The following is a 19,672-nucleotide window of genomic DNA, read 5'->3' on the forward strand; positions in this document are numbered from 1 at the left end:
GAACCTGAGACCACAGAGAAAGCAAACCCCTTGATCCCAAGTCCTTACCATTTGGCCACCACCTAAATGGTTAGTCCATCATATTTTCTTTTTTTTTTTGATTTACGTGGGGTGTCCGGGCCAGCTTGCGCGCACCACGACTAATCCCACGGGTCCTGAAGTTAACGACCATGTAAGCCTCCAATGGCCATCATATGAGCAACCAAGGACTTGAACCTGAGACCACAGAGAAAGCAAACCCCTTGATCCCAAGTCCTTACCATTTAGCCACCACCTAAATGGTTAGTCCATCATATTTTCTTTTTTTTTTTTTTTTTTTTAGATTACCATGCGTGTCCGGGCCAGCTTGCGCGCACCACGACTAATCCCACGGGTCCTGAAGTTAACGACCATGTAAGCCTCCAATGGCCACCATATGAGCAACCAAGGACTTGAACCTGAGACCACAGAGAAAGCAAACCCCTTGATCCCAAGTCCTTACCATTTAGCCACCACCTAAATGGTTAGTCCATCATATTTTCTTTTTTTTTTTTTTTTTTTTTTTAGATTACCATGCGTGTCCGGGCCAGCTTGCGCGCACCACGACTAATCCCCACGGCCCACTGAATACCCTGCAAACCCAGTAGGCATGTAAGGCACCGCGGGGGTGACAGGCGTGCACGCCAAGGCTCGAACCCAGGTGCAGTGGAAGGAGACAAGCCCCTTCCACCGCTATGCCAAGCCTTGGTTTGCGTCCATCATATTTTCTTGTTTGGCAAGATGATGGTTTTTGTCTAATGGAATGGCTTTGTTCTTGCTTTATCAATTTTATTTGTCTTCATATGTTATGGAACTCTTGGTGCTGCGGGTTATTAGGTACTCCAGGCGCGGAAATGCGGCCAGGAGTACGCAGCCTGTTCACACGCAGCCTGTTCACCTGGCTTGAATATTTTGTTTTTTCAATCATCCTCTCTCTCTCTCAAATCCTGATGGCTGTCATATAACAAAAGGAAGAGGATACTGAATTGCTTAGTTCAAGTTTTCATCCTATCATGGTCCTTGCTAGGGGAAGGAGAAACGACCCTTTCCTTTTTAAATAGCAAGACCTCCGTGCCACGCATGTGTTGCAACAAAATGGGGACCCACAGCTTTCCTCGACAAATGAACGACAAAACAAAAATAAAATCTCCTGAAAAATCTCCAGCTTTGTGAATCGTGTTATTTCTGGTTGTCCAAACATGTCACAGCTTAAAGCCAAAAATAAAAAATAAAAAAATTCTGCCGAGATTGAATGAGACAACTTGATTCAGAATTTCAGTCCCCCCCACCTCTCTGTTTATCTTGGTCAGAGCTAAACTTGCTGCCATACTCCTCTAGTAAAAGCACATGAGAAGAAGATGTGATCACGACATTCATTAGTACTGCTGCATAATCACAAATAGGACTGATTGCTTCCTCCTCTTCCATTGTCTGTACTTGGTAGAGAGTCTACTAGAATGGACAGCCAGTTGATAAAGCTGAATCTGAATTACGGGAATGGCCTCCAAAAAAACTTGTACTACTTTACTTTGACCTACATAATACTTCCGAGAACAAACAATTCCTTCCAATTCCAAAAGCAATCAATTTGTTGTGAACCGTCCATTAGGAATTGAGAAAAATAGACCCGAACCTGATCAAAAGAAACCAACTGAAGATTTTAAACAAGCAAAAAATACATCTGGAACTGCCTGCAAACTAATGGACATGAAGATCCGAGAAGCTGGAGATAAGGGGAGAAAGAGGGCATCCTCGAGCTTAAATGCAAGTTACATGAATTTCTGAACAGAAAATATCTTTAGCTTGTAGGCAAGTCTATTTTTCTTCCATATGTTGTGTTGACATCCTGCATGTTTCACAGGACAAAAATCAGTATCGCAGTCTAGTCTCTATATCCCATCACATAATCACCAAGAGACTGCACTCATATAGGAATCCAGAAAGGATTGGAATGTGACCCTTATAATGCGTTCCAAGGCTAGATATGACAACTGGGTACATAAGATTTTACAACCCCTAATAAGCTGTGTTGCTTTGGCACACAAAAGGATTGGGGAAAAAAAAGCACCTGGTTGCTCAAATATATAATGAAGATGCTGTGAATTTGTACAATGCTAACTTATTGTTGAGCATAATTTTTGGAAGGAGCAAAAATATCGACTCCTAACCTCGCAGGAACCAATCCCTACAAATTCAACTAAAGTAGAAAAAAAAAAAATGCAATTTTAAAATCATGGTGATTGTGGATTTAGGCTCTGGCAACATGCTGTTTTAGGCAAAATAGACAAATTACCAAGGGAAACTAAATTAGCACAATAACATAAAAGGATCCAAATCCAGCAACAAGAGGGAAACATAATTTACCTAATTAGACAGCCAACCGAACACCAAAAATAAATTTACAAGCAAATGAATTTGCTAAAAATTTAAACAACCTCCTTCCTCTTGACCACTAATGAATCTTAATAATGACATGATAACTGGGCACTTTACAAAATACAATGACAACAAACAACCCCGTGCCCCCCCCTTAAAAAAAAAAAAAAAGAAAAAGAAAAAGAAAAAAAAAGGACAAAACAATTGCGAATGCAGACAAAGGAAAGGAGAAAAGAAAGAAGAAGAAAAGGTAAAAAGAGGTAGCAAGAATTGAAGAAACCAAAACAATGAAATAATAAAACAACAGCCAATGAGAAATTGGGACCTTGAAAGCCACCATTGTATGCATAAGAACATTAATTAGGTAACCAAAAGAATGCATAAGTTAAAACTACCAAAATAGCACAAAAATCAAATGGAAATTTGAAAAGAAAAGAAAAAAACCCAGGTAAAGAATCTTCAAATCAGGCATTCAAATGGCCTCAAAAAAGTTGGATGTGAATATCCATCAAATCAAAGCATATAACGAAATTGGCACTAATTATTTATTGTCATGGCAAAATCCCAGATAAAAAGAACAAACTCACCAAGCAATAATACTTGACAAAACCAGAGAAACTCAATCCTTCCATTCAATGCAAAAGCGAAAAAATATAAAGAGAGAAGATCAAGTTACCTAGCGCTGAAGATCCATCATCTCTCCTATTTGCGGTCACCTTCCAAGGCACCTGAAAACATCAAAACAACCCATAGTGATGAGTCCATCTATCATGTGCGAATTGCCCTGGTCATGAGTGGCTAGTTCCCATTAAGGTAGAAATTCTACAAAATTTTGTTCGGTAAAAAGGACCACAGTTTTTTGAGTTGTGTATGTTCGTCAAAAAGAAAAGAACAGAGGTGATTCTCAGCAAGTGTGGGCGTATACGACTCCATGGCATCAGATGAAGCCAAAAAATGGTATAGTTGATGTTCAAGATGAAGATGAAAACAGTGTACAGAATGCCACAGGTTTCCCTACCAGGGAAACAATAAAATTAACCACCCAGTTTATGATATTTGCTTCGGAAAAGTCTACATGCTATCTAGTTACTAATGGAAAAATACAAATTTTTCTTGTCACACACAAGAGAGAGAGAGACCCTCATCTGGATGGGAAAGGTGACCCACATTTGTGATTGATAGAAGCAGCCCATGCAACACTATCAAAATGAAGAGTTTTTTGGATATTTTAGATGCAAAAATTGAATAGCACGGAAGTAGAAAATACAACAAGAAAATAATGAAAAACAGATTCATAAGAGAAAATAAGAAATATCATCACAAAGACAAAAAATTACCTTTGCAGGCTGACCATTTGGGCTCAGCAATGAGTCAAAAATTGAGATCTTCTATCTTTCCAAAATTCAGTGGATGCAGATTCATGTTTCACCCAATCCCTCAGCTAGCATGTGGCTTGTGAATTATTCCTCCAACTAACAAAGACGTCTTTGCAGAATTGCCACATATGAAAGGAAGGGGAAGTATTTAGCATTCCATTCACCTTAGAAAAGGCATTCAGTGAATGCAGATTCATGTTTCCCCCAATCCCTCGACTAGAATGTCACTAACACTATCTTTGATGCTATCAACATATGTCAATTTCCCCTCACCTTTCCCCTCCCTATTACCAGAGCCAATCAACAATCCATGGGTCATAGAATCTGGGACCCAACCCTTCTCCAGCATCAAGTCTAACAGTCGATGAGCCTCATTTTTGCTGCCCTCTTTCCACAGACCATTAATAAGTATGTTGTACATAGCTGAATCTAGAATTTCACAGTCAGAAACAAGTTTATCAAGTGAAACTGATATCAAATACAACTGAGAATGATCGGCCAAACATGACAGTAGCTTATATAATGTGTCTGAATCAGGTACCAAGCCCTCATTAACCATCACACTGAGAAACAAAGTGCAATCCTTTATTTGTTTCTGTGCAATCATGCTCTGTATCAAAATGCAATATGCTTCCATATCAAGATCGGTACCCTGAACCAACATTTGTGAGAGAAAAACAAGCATATGTTTTCCCTTGTCTGATTTAGACAATCCAAGCATTATATAATTGCATGTAGCATTGGAACAAGAAGTGCCAGAATTATAAGCCAACAATTGAAGCCTGACAGCTTCATTAAGCATTCCCATGTTACAAACACCCTCGATCAACATATTAAACGACAAAGACTGAAGAGGACATCTGTTCTCAGACATGTAGCAAAACACGTTAACAGCTTCTAGATACTTTTCTCCCCTGCACAGTCCTTCAATTAGCTCAGAGTAAGAAGCAGGATCTAGAATCCAGAACTTGGCATGAAGCTGAAGAAATAGCTGTAGAGCATCTTCATACTTGCTTAATCTACAATTGCCAGCAACAAGAGCGGAATATGTGGCACAGTCAGGAATCAAAGAAGATATAATCATTCTACCTAGAAGTTCATATGCATTCATCACTCCCAACTTCTCACAAAGCCATCTGATAAGAATGTTCCAAGAATCGCAATCATCGATATTTCTCTCAGACATCTTCTCAAGGAGACCTTTGGCCATGAAGAATTTATCAGCATCACAACAACATCTGAGCAATGCATTGTGTGGAGAAGTTACATGCACATGTTTATCTTCCAAGAGCTTAATAGCCTCATTTATCTTCCCTAATTTACAAAACCCATTTACAATATCCACAAAAACATTATTATCAGGTGTTAACCGACTTTCCATCATCTCTTCAAGAAGGTATACTGCCTCATCCAACCTAAGGTGCTTGCACAAACACTGTATCAAAGCTCCATAAATAAAAGGATCCGGGGTAAAATTAGAATCTTTCATCTTCCTAAACAACCTTATCCCCTGTTCCAGTCTATCTTCCCCACAAAACAAAAGTATCGTAGATCTAAAAAATCTCAGTTCAGGCAGGCATCCGAGTTCCAACATCTCATGCAAAATGGTAACTGAATCATCAACTCTATTTTTGGCAATGAGACCTTTTATTACTATCTCAAAAGTTCTACTATTAGGAATACAACCTTTCTTGTTTATTCTCCTATATTGATCCAAAGCAGAATCAACCCTATCTGTCTCAAACAAGACCTCCAGCAAATAATTCAAAGTATCAATACTAGGTGCCACTCCTGCTTTCACCATCTCCTTATAAACAAAAACCACATCTTGAAAACCTCTCTTCTCTTCCACAAGTGCGCCCAATACAAAATTAAACACATCAATTGAAGGCTTAATACCAGCCAAATTCATATTAAAAAGAACACGCATTGCTTCATTAAGCCTACAATTTCTAACAAATGCATCAACCAATGAAAGAAGAACATCTTCTACACCCGGGCACCTATCTTTCACCATATTTTGACAAAACCCCTCCATTTCCTCAACATTTTCAGCCATGCCCAGCTTGAAAATAATCCAATAATATGTATCAGCAGTGTGGTTAAACCTTCTTTGAAGGGAAGCCCATTTGAATAGCTTAACGGCAGAGTTAATATCACTGGTGCTTTTCAAAACCTTGATTAAGTACTCTGGGCACAGTTTATTTCTCAAAGATTGAATCTTTGCATCAAAATCAGTAATATTTGGTGTGTTTTGATTGATTTCTGGGTTAATTTGGATGACATTAGTGCAAGATACTGAAGAAATGAATGATTTTAGATTGAGCCATTTGGGAATTGTCTTCGAAAGTGTTGAAGGAGAGAGCATTGCAGTCAGTCACAACTACAAGTTTGTTTCTTTTTAAGCTCGATGAAGGCAAAAATAATGTGAAAGTATGTTACTTTTTACTAAACACCAGACAATGAAGACTGACATATGACTGACCTGACAAAGGGAAGCACCAGAGAGTGATCGGCTGTGTTTGTTTGAGTTGAGGATGTCCTTCCTTAGCTCAACTCCTTGCAAGTGAGGCCTTGGTTTATGACGAGATACAAGGGTGTTTGGTACTCCGCATTTGTTGAGAGTTTCACCTGGGCTATTGGTCTACCCTCGTACTAGTCCCCCAACTATTACCAATATTTAATTTGGTCCCAAAACTATATTCTTTATCAATTGGGTCCGTAACCTGCACAACAATCCTCCATCAATTCCTTCTGTCAATACAAACAGTAAATCCTCAACATAAAATGTTAAGTTATCTAAAAACGTTTTCGTTTTATTGCATAAAATAGGTAATTCAGATTAAAAAAAAATTAGAGCACAAAAAGTTCTGATTTTTTCAATAGTATAAATTAAAATTTTCTAAATATACAAGAACTAAAATATATAATATTCTAAGATTCGTTAACCCTTCCTTCTCTCTGGAATTTAAATCTTAAACAATAATATGAATAAAAAATTTATTAACTAGGCTACGTACCTGTTTATTATTATATTGTAGGTTGTGCCATAATAGAAACATGAAACATGAAAATCATGTTTTTATTGCGATGCAGCTTATAATTCACCACAATACCAAACATAGTGCTCTTGACTGATATTAACTCTACAAAATCATTATTCCACCACTTCTGTTAACAAAGACGGTGGGTGATTGAAACTTTACTAGAACCTTAGTAGGTCAGCTGAGAAATGAAAACATATGATAGGGATGGCTAATATTGAACATTTTGGGGGCTCATTAATAATTCACCTAAACTGCAAGGACAAGTCTGAAATTACCATTAAGAAAAAGCCAAATGGTTTGCTTAGGATTGCATCGTGCTGTATATAAGAAAAGCTTTGATCTTTTCTTGAAACAAGTTCATTACTCTATTACGTTAAGGGGTTCAGGGTTCAAAACTTCAAAAGCCCATAAGGTTGGTTTCGTTTTTTATTCTTCTAATTTTTGCTTAATAGTTTCTTATAATTTCAGTTTTTGTGAAGGATTGGGTATCTGGGTTTTTGTTAGATGTTACAATTTTTTGTTTTCTGGGTCTTAATTCCCATGTGAGTAAATATTGTTTCTTTAACTTAATGTTGTCAGTTTGAGTTAAAAGTAAGATACTTTGTTATTGTGTTTTGTTGTTTTTGCAGAGAATCCTTTTTGTTTTTATCTTGATTTGTGTTGTTTTGCAGGTTCTTGTAATCAATGGATGACAAAGAGATTGTTTTGTCATACAAGGATGTGGTTTTGAGAGTTTCAGATTTGAATATCCTTAAAGGACCATGCTATCTTAATGACCAAATTATTGATTTCTATTTTGCTTACTTATCTTCTTCTTATAACGCTGATGCTAATGATATCTTGTTAGTTCCACCTTCCACATCTTATTGGTTCGCAAATTGCCAAGATCAACAGAGTCTTGTCAATGATTTTGTGGAACCTCTTAAGTTTTCAAGTAAGAAACTCATTCTTTTTACTGTGAATGATAACGAAGATTTCAGTGCAGCTGAAAGGGGAACACATTGGAGCTTGCTTGTTTATGATAGGAGCCAGAATTACCTTCTGCATTTTGATAGCTTGCTGGGGATGCACCGATATCATGCCTTGAAGCTCTACAAAGCTGTAAAGGGATTCATGGGCACAGCCAGTGAATCATTATCAAAAGATGGTGCTAAGACTCTGAAAATGAAAGCTGTAGGGTCTGCTGCTGTTCCTTTCTTTAAAGAAGCTAAAACACCACAGCAGACAAATGGATTTGACTGTGGGCTTTATGTTATGGCCATTGCTGAGGTTATTTGCCGATGGCATTCATGTGAAAGGAATGGCAATGATGGTGACTGGTTGTTTGCTGTTGAAAGGGAGGTTAATGCATGTCTGGAGACAACAATGCGGGGTGAAGTGTTGAAGCTTATTGAAGATCTGAGGAAACAATGATGTAGGGTAGGGTCCTTTTCTTTTTCTTTTTGTAGGAATAGATGTTTTAGTGATTCAAATTTGTCACAAAGAGGAACATATGTTTTAGCGACTCAAATTTCAATTGAGGAATGTTATTAAACTTATTTTTCATGTGTAAGCTAAGATTATTCTTTTTTTTTAGATTAACGTGGGTGTCCGGGCCAACTTACGCGTACCACGACTAATCCCACGGGTCCTGAAGTTAACGACCATGTAAGCCTCCAGTGGCCATCATATGAGCAACTAAGGACTCGAACCTGAGACCACAGAGGGAGCAAACCCCGTAGTCCCAAGATTATTTTTTCCTTTACCATTAGAAAACAACTTGATTTTCGTGATTATCATGATACCATCCAACTTTGCTGCACTTCGGATCGCCCATGGCTTAAAGAATGGGATAAAATGGTGCGACGCAAGCCATTTTTTATCACATTTACTCCATACATGATAATTATGTTCTCGTTTGTTATGCCAGTTATCATTGTAGCTAAGCCATGAATTCTCCCCCCATGTTCAGTCAATTCCTATAAACTGTGTGGGGGTAAGAGTGCAAGCCATTGCCGTTGCCACCTTCAAAGGTAGAGAGCTACATGGTTCCCATCCATCTTGAACCATACCATTCTTTGCAATGGAAGCGTAAAGTTTCATAAGTCATGGCCCATGATTTTATCCCTGTCATCCGCAAACAAGAGCACGAACTAATTCAAGAACACAGTCAACAAGAAACACAGATGGGATAAGCAGCAATGCTGTATCCTTGTCTGAATAAAGTTGAAACCTAGATGAGCCTTTTCTCATATAACAAATCTGAGCATAAATACTCTTGTTTACATCAGCAACACGCGTTCCTAACATTATTATCACGGTCATTGCACTCTTGTTCAAACTAGTAAGAATTCCGAAAGAAATAAAGCTCAAAGGCAACACCAGATAAAGATAAGCAACCAACCGTACAAAACTAAAGGTCTCACAATTCAAGTCACTTAAATCAAGCATTTTAATAGGTCTTTCTGGTCCTTCAAAATAGTTGTTACATGTACAGATTCTGATGCCTCTGCTTCTTGATGTCATCCCTGTTAATAAAACACAAGGGCATTGATTGGTTGAATGCAAACAACAAAATTCAAAATTAGATGGACAGGCAGGCGTTTCCCAGAACAATATTCAAATATAAGGAATTGAACTCCACCATGTAATGTAAAAACATGCGGTGACAAATGTGAGAGTGTATGTGTGCATGTATATAAAGTGATGGAGCAAATACTCATGTCAACATCTTGACAAGTTGAAATGGCAACCAAAATTTTTGCAGAAGCACGTAGCAGGTATATGACTGTATGCCTGTGGAAAAGGGCATAACAAAATGTATACGCGGAGCCATGCCAAGAAACATAGATCAATTTCTGGGTATATGGCCTTGAAAAATAGGCATACAAGTTAAAGGCTCTGGGTGTGGTTAAAAACGTGTAGTAAGTAAAAATTGAAATCAATTATCATGAAAGAGGTAAAACTGCATTGCATGGCAAAAGCTAATACTTACAGCACCTAACACTTTACAAAAGCTCTTCTAACACTCTACAACTTTGCAAGTGGACTTGTTGTGCCCAAGCCCCTTGCATCTACTGCACTGGAGCTGACGTTTGACTACATCTTGTTGTCCATATTTCTTTGTGGTAGGCCGGCCTGGAGGACGCCGGGTCGGAGGAGGGGTTACAGTTACTGCAACCTGAGAAGAATCTTTCTCAAGAGGCATGTCCACATTGGGTACAGGGTGAACAGACTCAGAATATGTCAATCGGTAGCTTTCAGTTGTGAAATATCTTGAACAATAATCATATGGACTCCTGCCAATACAACCAATGACAGCAAGAGCATGGCAACAAGGTAAACCAGTAAGCTGCCAATCTTTGCAACTACAATCCCAGCGGTCGATATCAACCACTTCAACAGATTCTCCACGAACCTCAAATATACTACCAGCTGACAGCAGCACCTGAAGGGAATGTACTTTCAAACTTTCCTTCTCTAGCTTTTCCTCCGCAGATGGAGTTAATCTTGTCAGCCACTGGTTGGAATCTGCCCTCCTTGTATAAATCAACTCCATAATCTTACCCCGTATCACATCAACCATCTGTGTTATTGGTAACTCATGTGCATCTGACACCCAGCTGTAGAACATCTCTCCAAAGTTAGATGTCATGTAATTGTATCTTGCACCCTGAAAAAATGAATTTGCCCAATTTTGCGGTTCACTTTGGAGGATCCAATTGTAAGCTTCCAGTGAAATACTTTTGATGCTCTCCATGCACCTCTGGAAGATTTCAGGCCTACATGCATAGGCAGCAGCATTTAAGTCTTCAATCATTAGTCGCTTAACCTCATGAGAAAACTGCCCCTTCAAGTCCTGCACAAGCTGCTCAGACAAATACCGTAGGCAATAGCCATGGAATGAGCCCTTGAATATCTCGGCAATTGATTCCTTTAAGCCCTTTAGTTTGTCCGCCACAAATGTTATTGGACAAGAAGTTGACAGTGCAGTTTTCATTTGAAGTAAGAACCAATGCCAATTATCATTAGTTTCTGCATCTACTAATGCAAACGCAACAGGAAACACGCTATCATTCCCATCTGCAGCTGTTGCAGCTAATAATGTACCTTGATATTTTGAATTTAAAGGTAAGCTATCAAGGAAAAGAAGAGGTCTGCAACCTTGAACAAAACCATACAATGAGGCATGGAATGAGACAAATAGGCCCTCAAAACTTGAGTCATCCTTAGTGGTGAATGTTGCCAGACTACCTGGATTTGTTTCCATTATCTTGTCACAGAAAAATGGTAACTGATTATATGCCTCTTTGTATGAACCCTGAAGCTGCTCCTTTGCAATTTCTTTCCCACGCCATGCCTGGAAGTAGTTCAGTTGGATTCCATATTCATGTTTGATGTCATTGACAATATCCTTGGGCTTGTAATTTGGGAAAACTTTCAACTTTTCCTTAATAATACTAGCTACCCAGCTCCGAGTTGCCTGATGTCCTGTTGTCACCACCGACCCTTCACATGTATGAGTTGGATTCATTTTCTTGATGCAAATTAGTTGAGTGGTCGACAACCTTGACGCATGAATTCTCCAGGGACAACCTTCGGCTTTGCATTTAACTGTTACACGATGGCTATCGTTCTTCTTATATCTAAATGCAAACTGGTGTGCAATGGCATATTTACGCAATGATTCGCGAAATTCATGAACACTGCTGAATCTTTGACCTACTCCAGTAATAGTATTCTGCCATTGCTGTGCACCTTTAGCATGTTTCTCATCATTGGAAGCAAGAAGAGGAAGAATGGGTGAAATTTCAAGTGGATCAATCTGCTGATCTTCAATATGAATATCAACATTATTGGTATCATCTACAACATCAAGATCAAGAGGTGCCACAAGCGAGTTATCAGGCTGAGTGATATCCTCCAAAATGGCAAGAGGAGCATCAATAGGAGGCACTGCTTCAGACAGAGTTGTTCTGCTTGATCTACAAAATCAAGAATTGATAAAGTGACTCCATCAGATCAATAAATTGACCACATTTATAGCTTAGCATCAAGAAGACTACCTACTGGCAGGCAAATTTGAGACACCAGGCAGAAAATTATCTTCCAAAATCACATAAACATCAGCAGTGACAGAATCCCCGTGAAATTTTATCATCCTCTTCAAGTCCTTGTCATTAGAGATGGTAATAAGAGTCTTCTTATTGCCTGGAAGAAAGTATTTGAGAGACATGGTATTGACACTGCAATTAAACATCTCAGCCACCTCCACCTTGAAGTCATTGAACTTAATTTGGTCATCAATGTCTATAGCATGAGCATCACCACCTCTATACGACAAAGTACCATCCTTATCTGTTACAAATTCACCACCCAACTGACATATAGCTATCATTTTTATCTCCACCATTACCTGCTTTAAAAAAAAAAGTAAAAAATTTGAACCCAAGATGTAATCCGCTATGAAAAACCATAACATTTACAGATAACTAAAAGAGCACAAGTAGCTAAGTAAGCTTGGCAATTCTTCAATACCTGTGAGTATGTAAAGAGTGGACAGAGTTGATTCTAAAAAATTCAGTCATAAACACCCATCTTTCAATTATTGCGATCAACCAATTGGACGAAAACTCGGTGTTCAGTTACTAAAACAATGTAGACAAAATAAATTAAAGATTTCATGTTTAGGCTTGCAACCTCATCAAGTAAACAGGAAACCAATAAAATTTCACTCAATTGTACCTGATGGAACTATTCAATAAGCTGCAGCAGGCAGAAAGATTTAAAAGAAGATAACTTCAATATCACTATCAGCAAAATATTAAACTAAAGAACATTGGTGCAATGAAAACAATCAGGTATTCAATATCAGGTTTTCGGAATTTCAAAATCCCAAGATGATAAAGGGCAAAATAAATAATCTTTTTGGTCACCCTCAACAAATAAAAGGACCCAATACCTAAAAAATTAATAAAAATCAGCTAATTTCACAACATTCTGGTGGAAACCCAGAAAAGAAAATACAAAGCAATTTCACTAAGAACCCAAAATAAACAATAAAGTTGGAAACTTTATCCTCGAACAACTAACAAATAATCTAAAAACAATCAGAATTAGCAACAAAAAGAATAAAAGAACCCTCATGAATTGAAATAATAACATGAACAATAAAATAAAGAGAAAAACGAAAGAAAGTTGGTACCTTTATTACAGAAAAAAAAAAGGAAGAGAAAGTTGCTGAAATTGGCTCAATTTCCCACCCTAATTTGTACAAGCAGAACTTGGATTCAAACTGGCCCCTAAATCAGAACAAAACCAGAGAGAGAGTATGTGTTTGTGTGGGGTGGGGTTTTGTGTTCTGATGCAATAGAAAAAATAGAGGTACCAAGTGTAGGGAATCTCTCAAGAGTTTGATGCTGTCAGCCAATGAAATTTGTTACAGCTAAGTTAAAACCAATCCTTTTACTTTAAATAGAATGTTATTTGAGCCTACCAATGCTATTCTTGCATTAATTAAACGGGGATGAGAGTTCTATGTTATGATTTAATTGGGTGAAGGGTCTGAGATTGCCTTTCATAGAGAATATAGGAGTTGATTTGAGTGTATGTGTAAAGAAAAGGGACCATGATTGATCTTAACCCTTTCTCACCTTTTCATGTCTTAGCTTTTCATGGGTTACGGCTAAAAAATGGAATTCAGAGCCGATTTGGGACCCGTTTTGGTTGCTGATCTATCTGATCCTTTTTATGGCGAGCTGAGCTCCCCCTTCCCATTCTCATGCAAAGTCGGTTTCTTTTATTTGTGTGCGTGCTAATAAAACCCGAGATGATCTCGGTTCCTGGTTTAGAGTTCACTTGTAGCTTATAATAGTGATTAGCAATGTCTATATTTCCCTTATCTTTGTCGGCATCAATAATCCGTAACTAAAAACAATTAATTAACGTTTTTTAATAACCAATTGAAGCGTCGATTGAGTCATCATTCTTCAGCCGTAGCAGTCCCTGTTTTTTTCTCTCTCTTCTTGGTACTTCTTACTTTTGGGAAAGGATTAGCAGTGAAGAGCAGAGGCAAAAACATCATCTCTTTTTTAATTTCGGTGGACTCATCACTTTCGCCTCCTCCAACAAATAGCATGAATGTACGACGTGCAAAATCTTGTAAGCTAGCCAACGCTGCCTCTCTGGCCCACTTTCCTCTAGATGTGCCTTTCTTGGTTTATCCTTTGCCTGCAGCAACAAAATGATGGAGGCTTGCCGACTGTCATAACTCATAACACTACAGAGACCTCACCTACCATGAATGCTACCGACTCCAACTCCCAACTTTACTTTACACTATCGTTTTAGCAAATTACTCGGTTTAAAAAAAATATGAATTTTAGTTTTTTTATTTTAAAAAAGTTTATAGTTACAATATATACAAAACAGGATTGTAATCAAATATTTTTAAAATTATAGTTTAGGCAAAACACAATTTCATCCTCACTTCATTGTACTACCAAGACAAGGTTTGTTTTTGCCCAACCTTTTTTATGAAAAAAATTGATTTTTTTTTTGTTTCAAATTATTTTTTTAATATTTTTAGATAGTTTTGATGTATTGATATTAAAAATTATTTTTTTATAAAAGATATTATTTAAAAATATTTCCAAACAAAAAAAGCAATTCGAAAAAACATATCTACCTTATCTCAAACACAAAGAAGACCTATATACACCTTTCAAGCCGGATTGAAGTATATTTGAAGAAAACAAGATCAAACCTGGTTCCTAACATTTGCAAAAACATTAAAAAGAAAAGAAAAGAGAAGAAGACAGTAGATGCAGTGGGAGGAGAGTGATAATGTCAATGCAATCCTTGTATGAAAAACAACACAATACTCTACAGGCCTCCTTTAAAGAAAGTGATAGATACAAAGAGAAGAGAGAGAGCTTAGATAGAGATATGCTCATCACGTTTGTGGGTTCTGAATTTGAGTTTCTTTCTTTCTTTTTTTTTTTTTCCCTCAAAGTGATCCAGTGAAATAACTAATAAGATTCTACAATCTCCACAGCATATTGGGTTAAAAGCATGCTGAAAATAGTTTATATTAATTATTTGGATAATATTTACAAGAATGTCGTGGGAGAACAACAGACAAGTTCATCTCCTCTACAACTTCCAAATGATTAGGAAAAAAAAAGGGGGGGGTAAAGAAACAAACTTGGAACTCTGATACTCATCATCAATCTCAAGTTTGTTTGTCAACTTTTGAGTGTGGTACCGAAACCATGATCACTGGCTGATGGTCATTGGAAACGTTTCTACTGTGCCTCATTGAAGATTGAACTGCAAACTAACAGAAAATTACAGGTCAAAGCAACTTAAAAGAAGCAAAATCAAACTAATACGTTATTCCACAGATTTCATCAGCACAGCAAGAACTGAAAAACTGCAGATTGAAATGCAAATATGGTTTATAGTTTAGGTTAAAGAAAAATGTAGGAAGAGAAAAGATTTGTTCCTCGCAGCGGCCAACTGCAAGAGCACAGAGAAATTTATAATTCCACAGGCACCAACCATTAACAACTCTAAAAACTGAATCCTACTAAATCAATAAAATTATATCCATAAAAAACATAGACTTTGTTCCCACAAAAACAGACATCATTTTTTCCCCCATTAATGGTCAAGTCTGTGATCAAGGAGACTAATGCACGAATCTTCCTGTGCGATGAGGATCTCAATGAGTCACAATTAATCAGATGGTTACCTTAACCAATTATCATGTTGTTTACAAAACAAACTATAAGGGATGCCTAATTTGCATATGAGCAACTCTTTTCCATTTTTTTTTTCAATTCAGAGGCCAAGGTGCTGCAAGTATAGTAACATGAAGGTCATTAAGGATAAACAAAAGAAGCACCAAACAATCACAAGGGGACAGCAAGATTGAGATATTCATAGAAGCAAAGAAATTTAGCAGCATGAAACCTGTGGAGGATTAGCAACTACTATCTTAAAATCATGCTCTCTAATTTCATTCGATCGATTTAAATATTTGTGTCTATGTATTCAGTAAAAAAAAAACACAATTTCCACACATTAATTCCCTGCGCAAAATTCCACTGTTGATTCAATAACAGGAGGGGGAATGGCAGGGAAATCATCTATCCAAAGACTAACATGTTGACAAGACATTCCAAGGATGGTCCTTGAATAGATACTGTTTTGCTGGTAATCCCAAGCCAGACCCCTAATAACTACCCTGAATCACAGCCTAGATACCCTTTCCAGTAGAGTATTAGGAAATCAAGACAAAAGCTAGGGAATTTGACATGGACCTGGGGGAGGGCAGTCCCAAACTGGAAAGGTATCGCTGCCCTGGGAATGTAAACCTGTTATGTCATTATGATAGATGGATAGACAGTCTTTGACTAATAATTAGGAAAACAAGACAAAAGCTAGGGAATTTGACATGGACCTGGGGGAGGGCAGTCCCAAACTGGAAAGGTATCGCTGCCCTGGGAATGTAAACCTGTTATGTCATTATGATAGATGGATAGACAGTCTTTGACTAATAAGTAGGAAAACAAGACAAAAATCATTGGAATAGATGTTTATTTTATTGCAGACTCTATCTTTAACAAGATCAGATTCATTTTCACAGATATTTACTAATTGATTCAACACGAGCTCGATATTGGTTAAAGCAAGTTGTGTTTCTGTATTCTTATTCTTCATAATTCTACTCATGAAACTTTCTCGAAAGGCCAGTTGCCAGTTTCCATGGTTAAATGTAGGGAAACAACCTAAAGTTTATTTCATCCCCAGAAAATCTGAAAAAGGCATTACTTCTCTGCATTATCATGATGGACAATAACAGAACCTGCAGAGTTCATTGAACTTTCTGAGTTGGCAAGCAACAAAAGATTCGCTCCATAAAAACATTCTGCAATCTGATTGATTTATGGGAAATTTCACGATTACGCTTAAATTTAGATGTACATTAGAACCAGTTCCAAAACTTAGGCTAATCACCTAGCTATCACGGATTTAAAAGTGGAATTTTTTTATAAAAGAAACTAACGGATTATCTATCAATGGATTAGCAAACGAAAACATAGATTGACAATGTGAGTAAAAAGGCACAGAAAACCCTCGTCATGATCATCAAGATAGCTTTTACAAACCCTGCATACAATTAGAGACAGGGCATACCTCTTCAATTACAGAGAGATGCACAAGTGAAGCCATCACTGACCAATTGGTTAACTGCATCCCTAAACCTGTAATAATCCTCAACCTTGTTGTAAACTTGATGAGAAATGCGAGCATAGCCAGTAATTAAATCAACTTCTCCATCAACTGGAGCCCTAAAATAAATAGGAACTTCAACCTGGAAATGCTCTCTCAAGTGCGACCTTAACTTCAAAGTATCCGGATCATTTGAAATCCCCAAACAAGCAGGCAATCCAACCATAATCATACTCCCACACATCTCCGGTGGAGACCCAAGATTAGTCCCCCAAGCTTTCGCCAGCATCTCCCCCATCTCCACAACTTTCTCATGATTCCTCTTCTTAATTCCCTCAATCCCACCTTCAAACCTATTAATAAACTCCAAAACCGCCGGAACCACCAATTGAGCACTATAATCCCTAGTCCCAATCCAAGCACTCTCTACAGCCAATCCATTACCATACTCATGAGACACAACAGGGTGATGCAGATCACCCCCTTTACCTTCCTCTCCTCTCTTCCTGCAATACAAAAAGGCAACAGAAGGAGGGCAAAAAAACCACTTATGCAAATTACTAGTATAGAAATCAGCCCCAATATCTCTCACATCAACATCAACACACCCAATTCCATGAGCAGCATCAACAAAAACCTGGTCAACACCTTCCTCTCTACAAATTTTAACTAATTCTTTAACAGGAATAACAACACTAGGCATCGAAGTAACATGATCAATCACAGCCAACCTGACTTTCTTCTTCCCGTTTTCTTTCCCTCTCGCTAAGGCCTTTCTAAATTCACTCACAATCTCCTCCTTTGATGCAACAGGGAAGGGCAAGTGTACCTCAATAACTTCCCCTCCAGCACGCGTGACATAAGCCTGAACAGACTTCTTGACAGCGCCATAAGCATAATGCAACATGACAGCAACATCTCCCTTGCTAAACCTTCCTTCGTTGAAACCCCATGCACAGTTTTGTAACACAATAGCAGCAGCGGTGGTGGCGTTGTCTACAAGGGAGATTTCATCAACAGAAATAGCGTTTACCAAAGATTTGATTAAGGAGCGTGAATGAAGTATAGAAGGTTTGAGGGTGTTGAAGTAAAAGTTATCTGGCTGGCGGAGGAACTGGAGCTGGAAGTTTTGTTGGGCTGAGATGACAGATTGAGGGCAGCTCCCAAAGCTGCCGTTGTTGATCCGAGCGATGGTTTGGTCATGGTGGGAGAATTCTGATTGGATTTCAGAGTCAGAAATGAAAGAAAGTTTTGTTCTCTTGGAGGGGGTGGTGAAGCCGTTGAGGGAGTGGCTTTTATGGTGTTTTAAGGAGGAGGAAGCCATGGCATGGAGGAGGAAAAATGGAGAGAGGGAGAGGGAGAGGCACGATGATGGCAATGATGAAGGCAAGGACGGGACGAAAGGAGAAAAATAATGTTTTGGTGACATTTGGACCTTAACTAGTTCGATAATTACGTGCCACCACATCCCAACCCTAGTGGCCAATGGAACTAGATACCTTTGTTCTTGTCTTGGTAACCCTGTGTCAGATTTTCACTCACAAAACGCTTCAACTTTGTTCAATGTTAACCATGATCTGGTCCATTTCAAGAAAAAAGAAAATGGTATCTCTGTAAGAAACAATGGGGACGATCTTGTGGGATCTTTACTCAAATGAGTGTATCTTCAATGGATATCAAAGAAGAAGAAGAAAATAAAATGTTCGAGTGTTATTCATACGAGCATTGTAAGAAACTCCAATGTCATGGAATATTTGAAATGTTCTTCTACTTATATTATATTGCTCGATAACAAGGAGTTAAGAAACCGTTTGTGCACCGCAGATTGCATCGCAATAAAAACATGATCTTTGATGTTCATCGTACTGGTGAAACGAAGGCGCGTTGCCAAAGAGGCAAAGAAGTAGAGTTTGTGCAAAGTCCAAAAGAAATCCTTAGTCGGCAGATTTAAAAAGAGCATTTTTAAAGTTTATGTTTTTTTTTTTAATTTAAAAAGAGTAGTTTTAGAAAAACCCTCGATCACTTAATTTGATATTATGATAATTCACAGTGGAGATAGAAAAATATTTTTATTGTACAAAATTAAAAAAAAAATCCTTGTTTATGCTTTCATTCATGGCATGAAAACAAACCATAAATTTAGTCGAAAGTTATAGAAATTGTTTTTATCCACTTTCCTCTTATATAAAATAATGAAGTAGCGAGGAGTTTATCATGATTTAATGTTGAAAGTATATTTATGGTAGATTTTAAACAGTCGCTAATAGTGGATGAACAGAGAGGGTGATATTGTCTAATTTTGATTATATTTGGGACACAACTGATAAAACAATGGGATCTAAAACTCAATTGATAATAATATCAAACATTAGGGACTAGTCGAGGTTACTTATAATTTATTAATTTATATCAAAGAAGCTTAGCCGGCGGACACTTTCAATCAAGAAACACGTCCTTTCCTGTTTTTGTATCAGAGTTCCTAGTTAGAGGAGGAGTAGTCATTATTCCCCTAACAAAAGCCGATTCTATTGTTTTTTTGCTTGTCATTTCAAGCTCTGTATTTTTTCTTACGAGTTCTGCCTGTCGTAAATTTAAAAATATTTCGTTTTATATATATATATATATATATATATATAT

General features: G+C 37.7%; 4 protein-coding genes across 8 annotated transcripts; 1 reads left to right on the forward strand and 3 right to left on the reverse strand.

Moving 5' to 3' along the window:
- Positions 1–1,046: 1,046 nt before the first annotated feature.
- Positions 1,047–6,368, reverse strand: LOC105125217 (pentatricopeptide repeat-containing protein At5g46100-like). Its single transcript, XM_011025572.1, has 3 exons — positions 3,732–6,368; positions 3,071–3,122; positions 1,047–1,864 (listed from the first exon to the last, which is right to left on the reverse strand). The coding sequence occupies exon 1, from the start codon at positions 6,136–6,138 to the stop codon at positions 3,964–3,966; it is 2,175 nt and encodes a 724-aa protein (XP_011023874.1). The 5' UTR covers positions 6,139–6,368; the 3' UTR covers positions 1,047–1,864; positions 3,071–3,122; positions 3,732–3,963.
- A 725-nt stretch (positions 6,369–7,093) lies between these two features.
- Positions 7,094–8,369, forward strand: LOC105125216 (Cysteine proteinases superfamily protein). The gene is made up of 2 exons (XM_011025571.1): positions 7,094–7,229; positions 7,489–8,369. Exon 2 carries the CDS (start codon positions 7,502–7,504, stop codon positions 8,228–8,230), a length of 729 nt encoding a protein of 242 aa, XP_011023873.1. The 5' UTR covers positions 7,094–7,229; positions 7,489–7,501; the 3' UTR covers positions 8,231–8,369.
- Positions 8,370–9,013: 644 nt separating this feature from the next.
- MUG7 (MuDR family transposase) lies at positions 9,014–13,249 on the reverse strand. 4 transcript variants are annotated; one of them, XM_011025568.1, is made up of 5 exons: positions 13,002–13,249; positions 12,335–12,444; positions 11,863–12,216; positions 9,797–11,781; positions 9,014–9,324 (listed from the first exon to the last, which is right to left on the reverse strand). In XM_011025568.1, exons 2-4 carry the CDS (start codon positions 12,382–12,384, stop codon positions 9,819–9,821), a joined length of 2,367 nt encoding a protein of 788 aa, XP_011023870.1. In that variant the 5' UTR covers positions 12,385–12,444; positions 13,002–13,249; the 3' UTR covers positions 9,014–9,324; positions 9,797–9,818. The 4 variants fall into 4 exon arrangements, with proteins under 4 accessions (XP_011023870.1, XP_011023869.1, XP_011023872.1 ...); XM_011025567.1 differs by having other exon boundaries at positions 9,792–11,781; positions 13,002–13,243; XM_011025570.1 differs by lacking the exon at positions 12,335–12,444 and having other exon boundaries at positions 9,792–11,781; positions 11,863–12,212; positions 13,002–13,239.
- A 1,607-nt stretch (positions 13,250–14,856) lies between these two features.
- Positions 14,857–18,751, reverse strand: LOC105125214 (L-cysteine desulfhydrase-like). Of its 2 annotated transcripts, none has more exons than XM_011025565.1 (2): positions 17,000–18,751; positions 14,857–15,127 (listed from the first exon to the last, which is right to left on the reverse strand). In XM_011025565.1, exon 1 carries the CDS (start codon positions 18,501–18,503, stop codon positions 17,004–17,006), a length of 1,500 nt encoding a protein of 499 aa, XP_011023867.1. In that variant the 5' UTR covers positions 18,504–18,751; the 3' UTR covers positions 14,857–15,127; positions 17,000–17,003. The 2 variants fall into 2 exon arrangements, with proteins under 2 accessions (XP_011023867.1, XP_011023866.1); XM_011025564.1 differs by having other exon boundaries at positions 14,857–15,134; positions 17,000–18,750.
- Between the last annotated feature and the right edge of the window lie 921 nt (positions 18,752–19,672).

Source organism: Populus euphratica, unplaced genomic scaffold, assembly GCF_000495115.2.
Source record: "Populus euphratica unplaced genomic scaffold, PopEup_1.0 scaffold28.1, whole genome shotgun sequence".
Lineage (NCBI taxonomy): Eukaryota > Viridiplantae > Streptophyta > Magnoliopsida > Malpighiales > Salicaceae > Populus > Populus euphratica.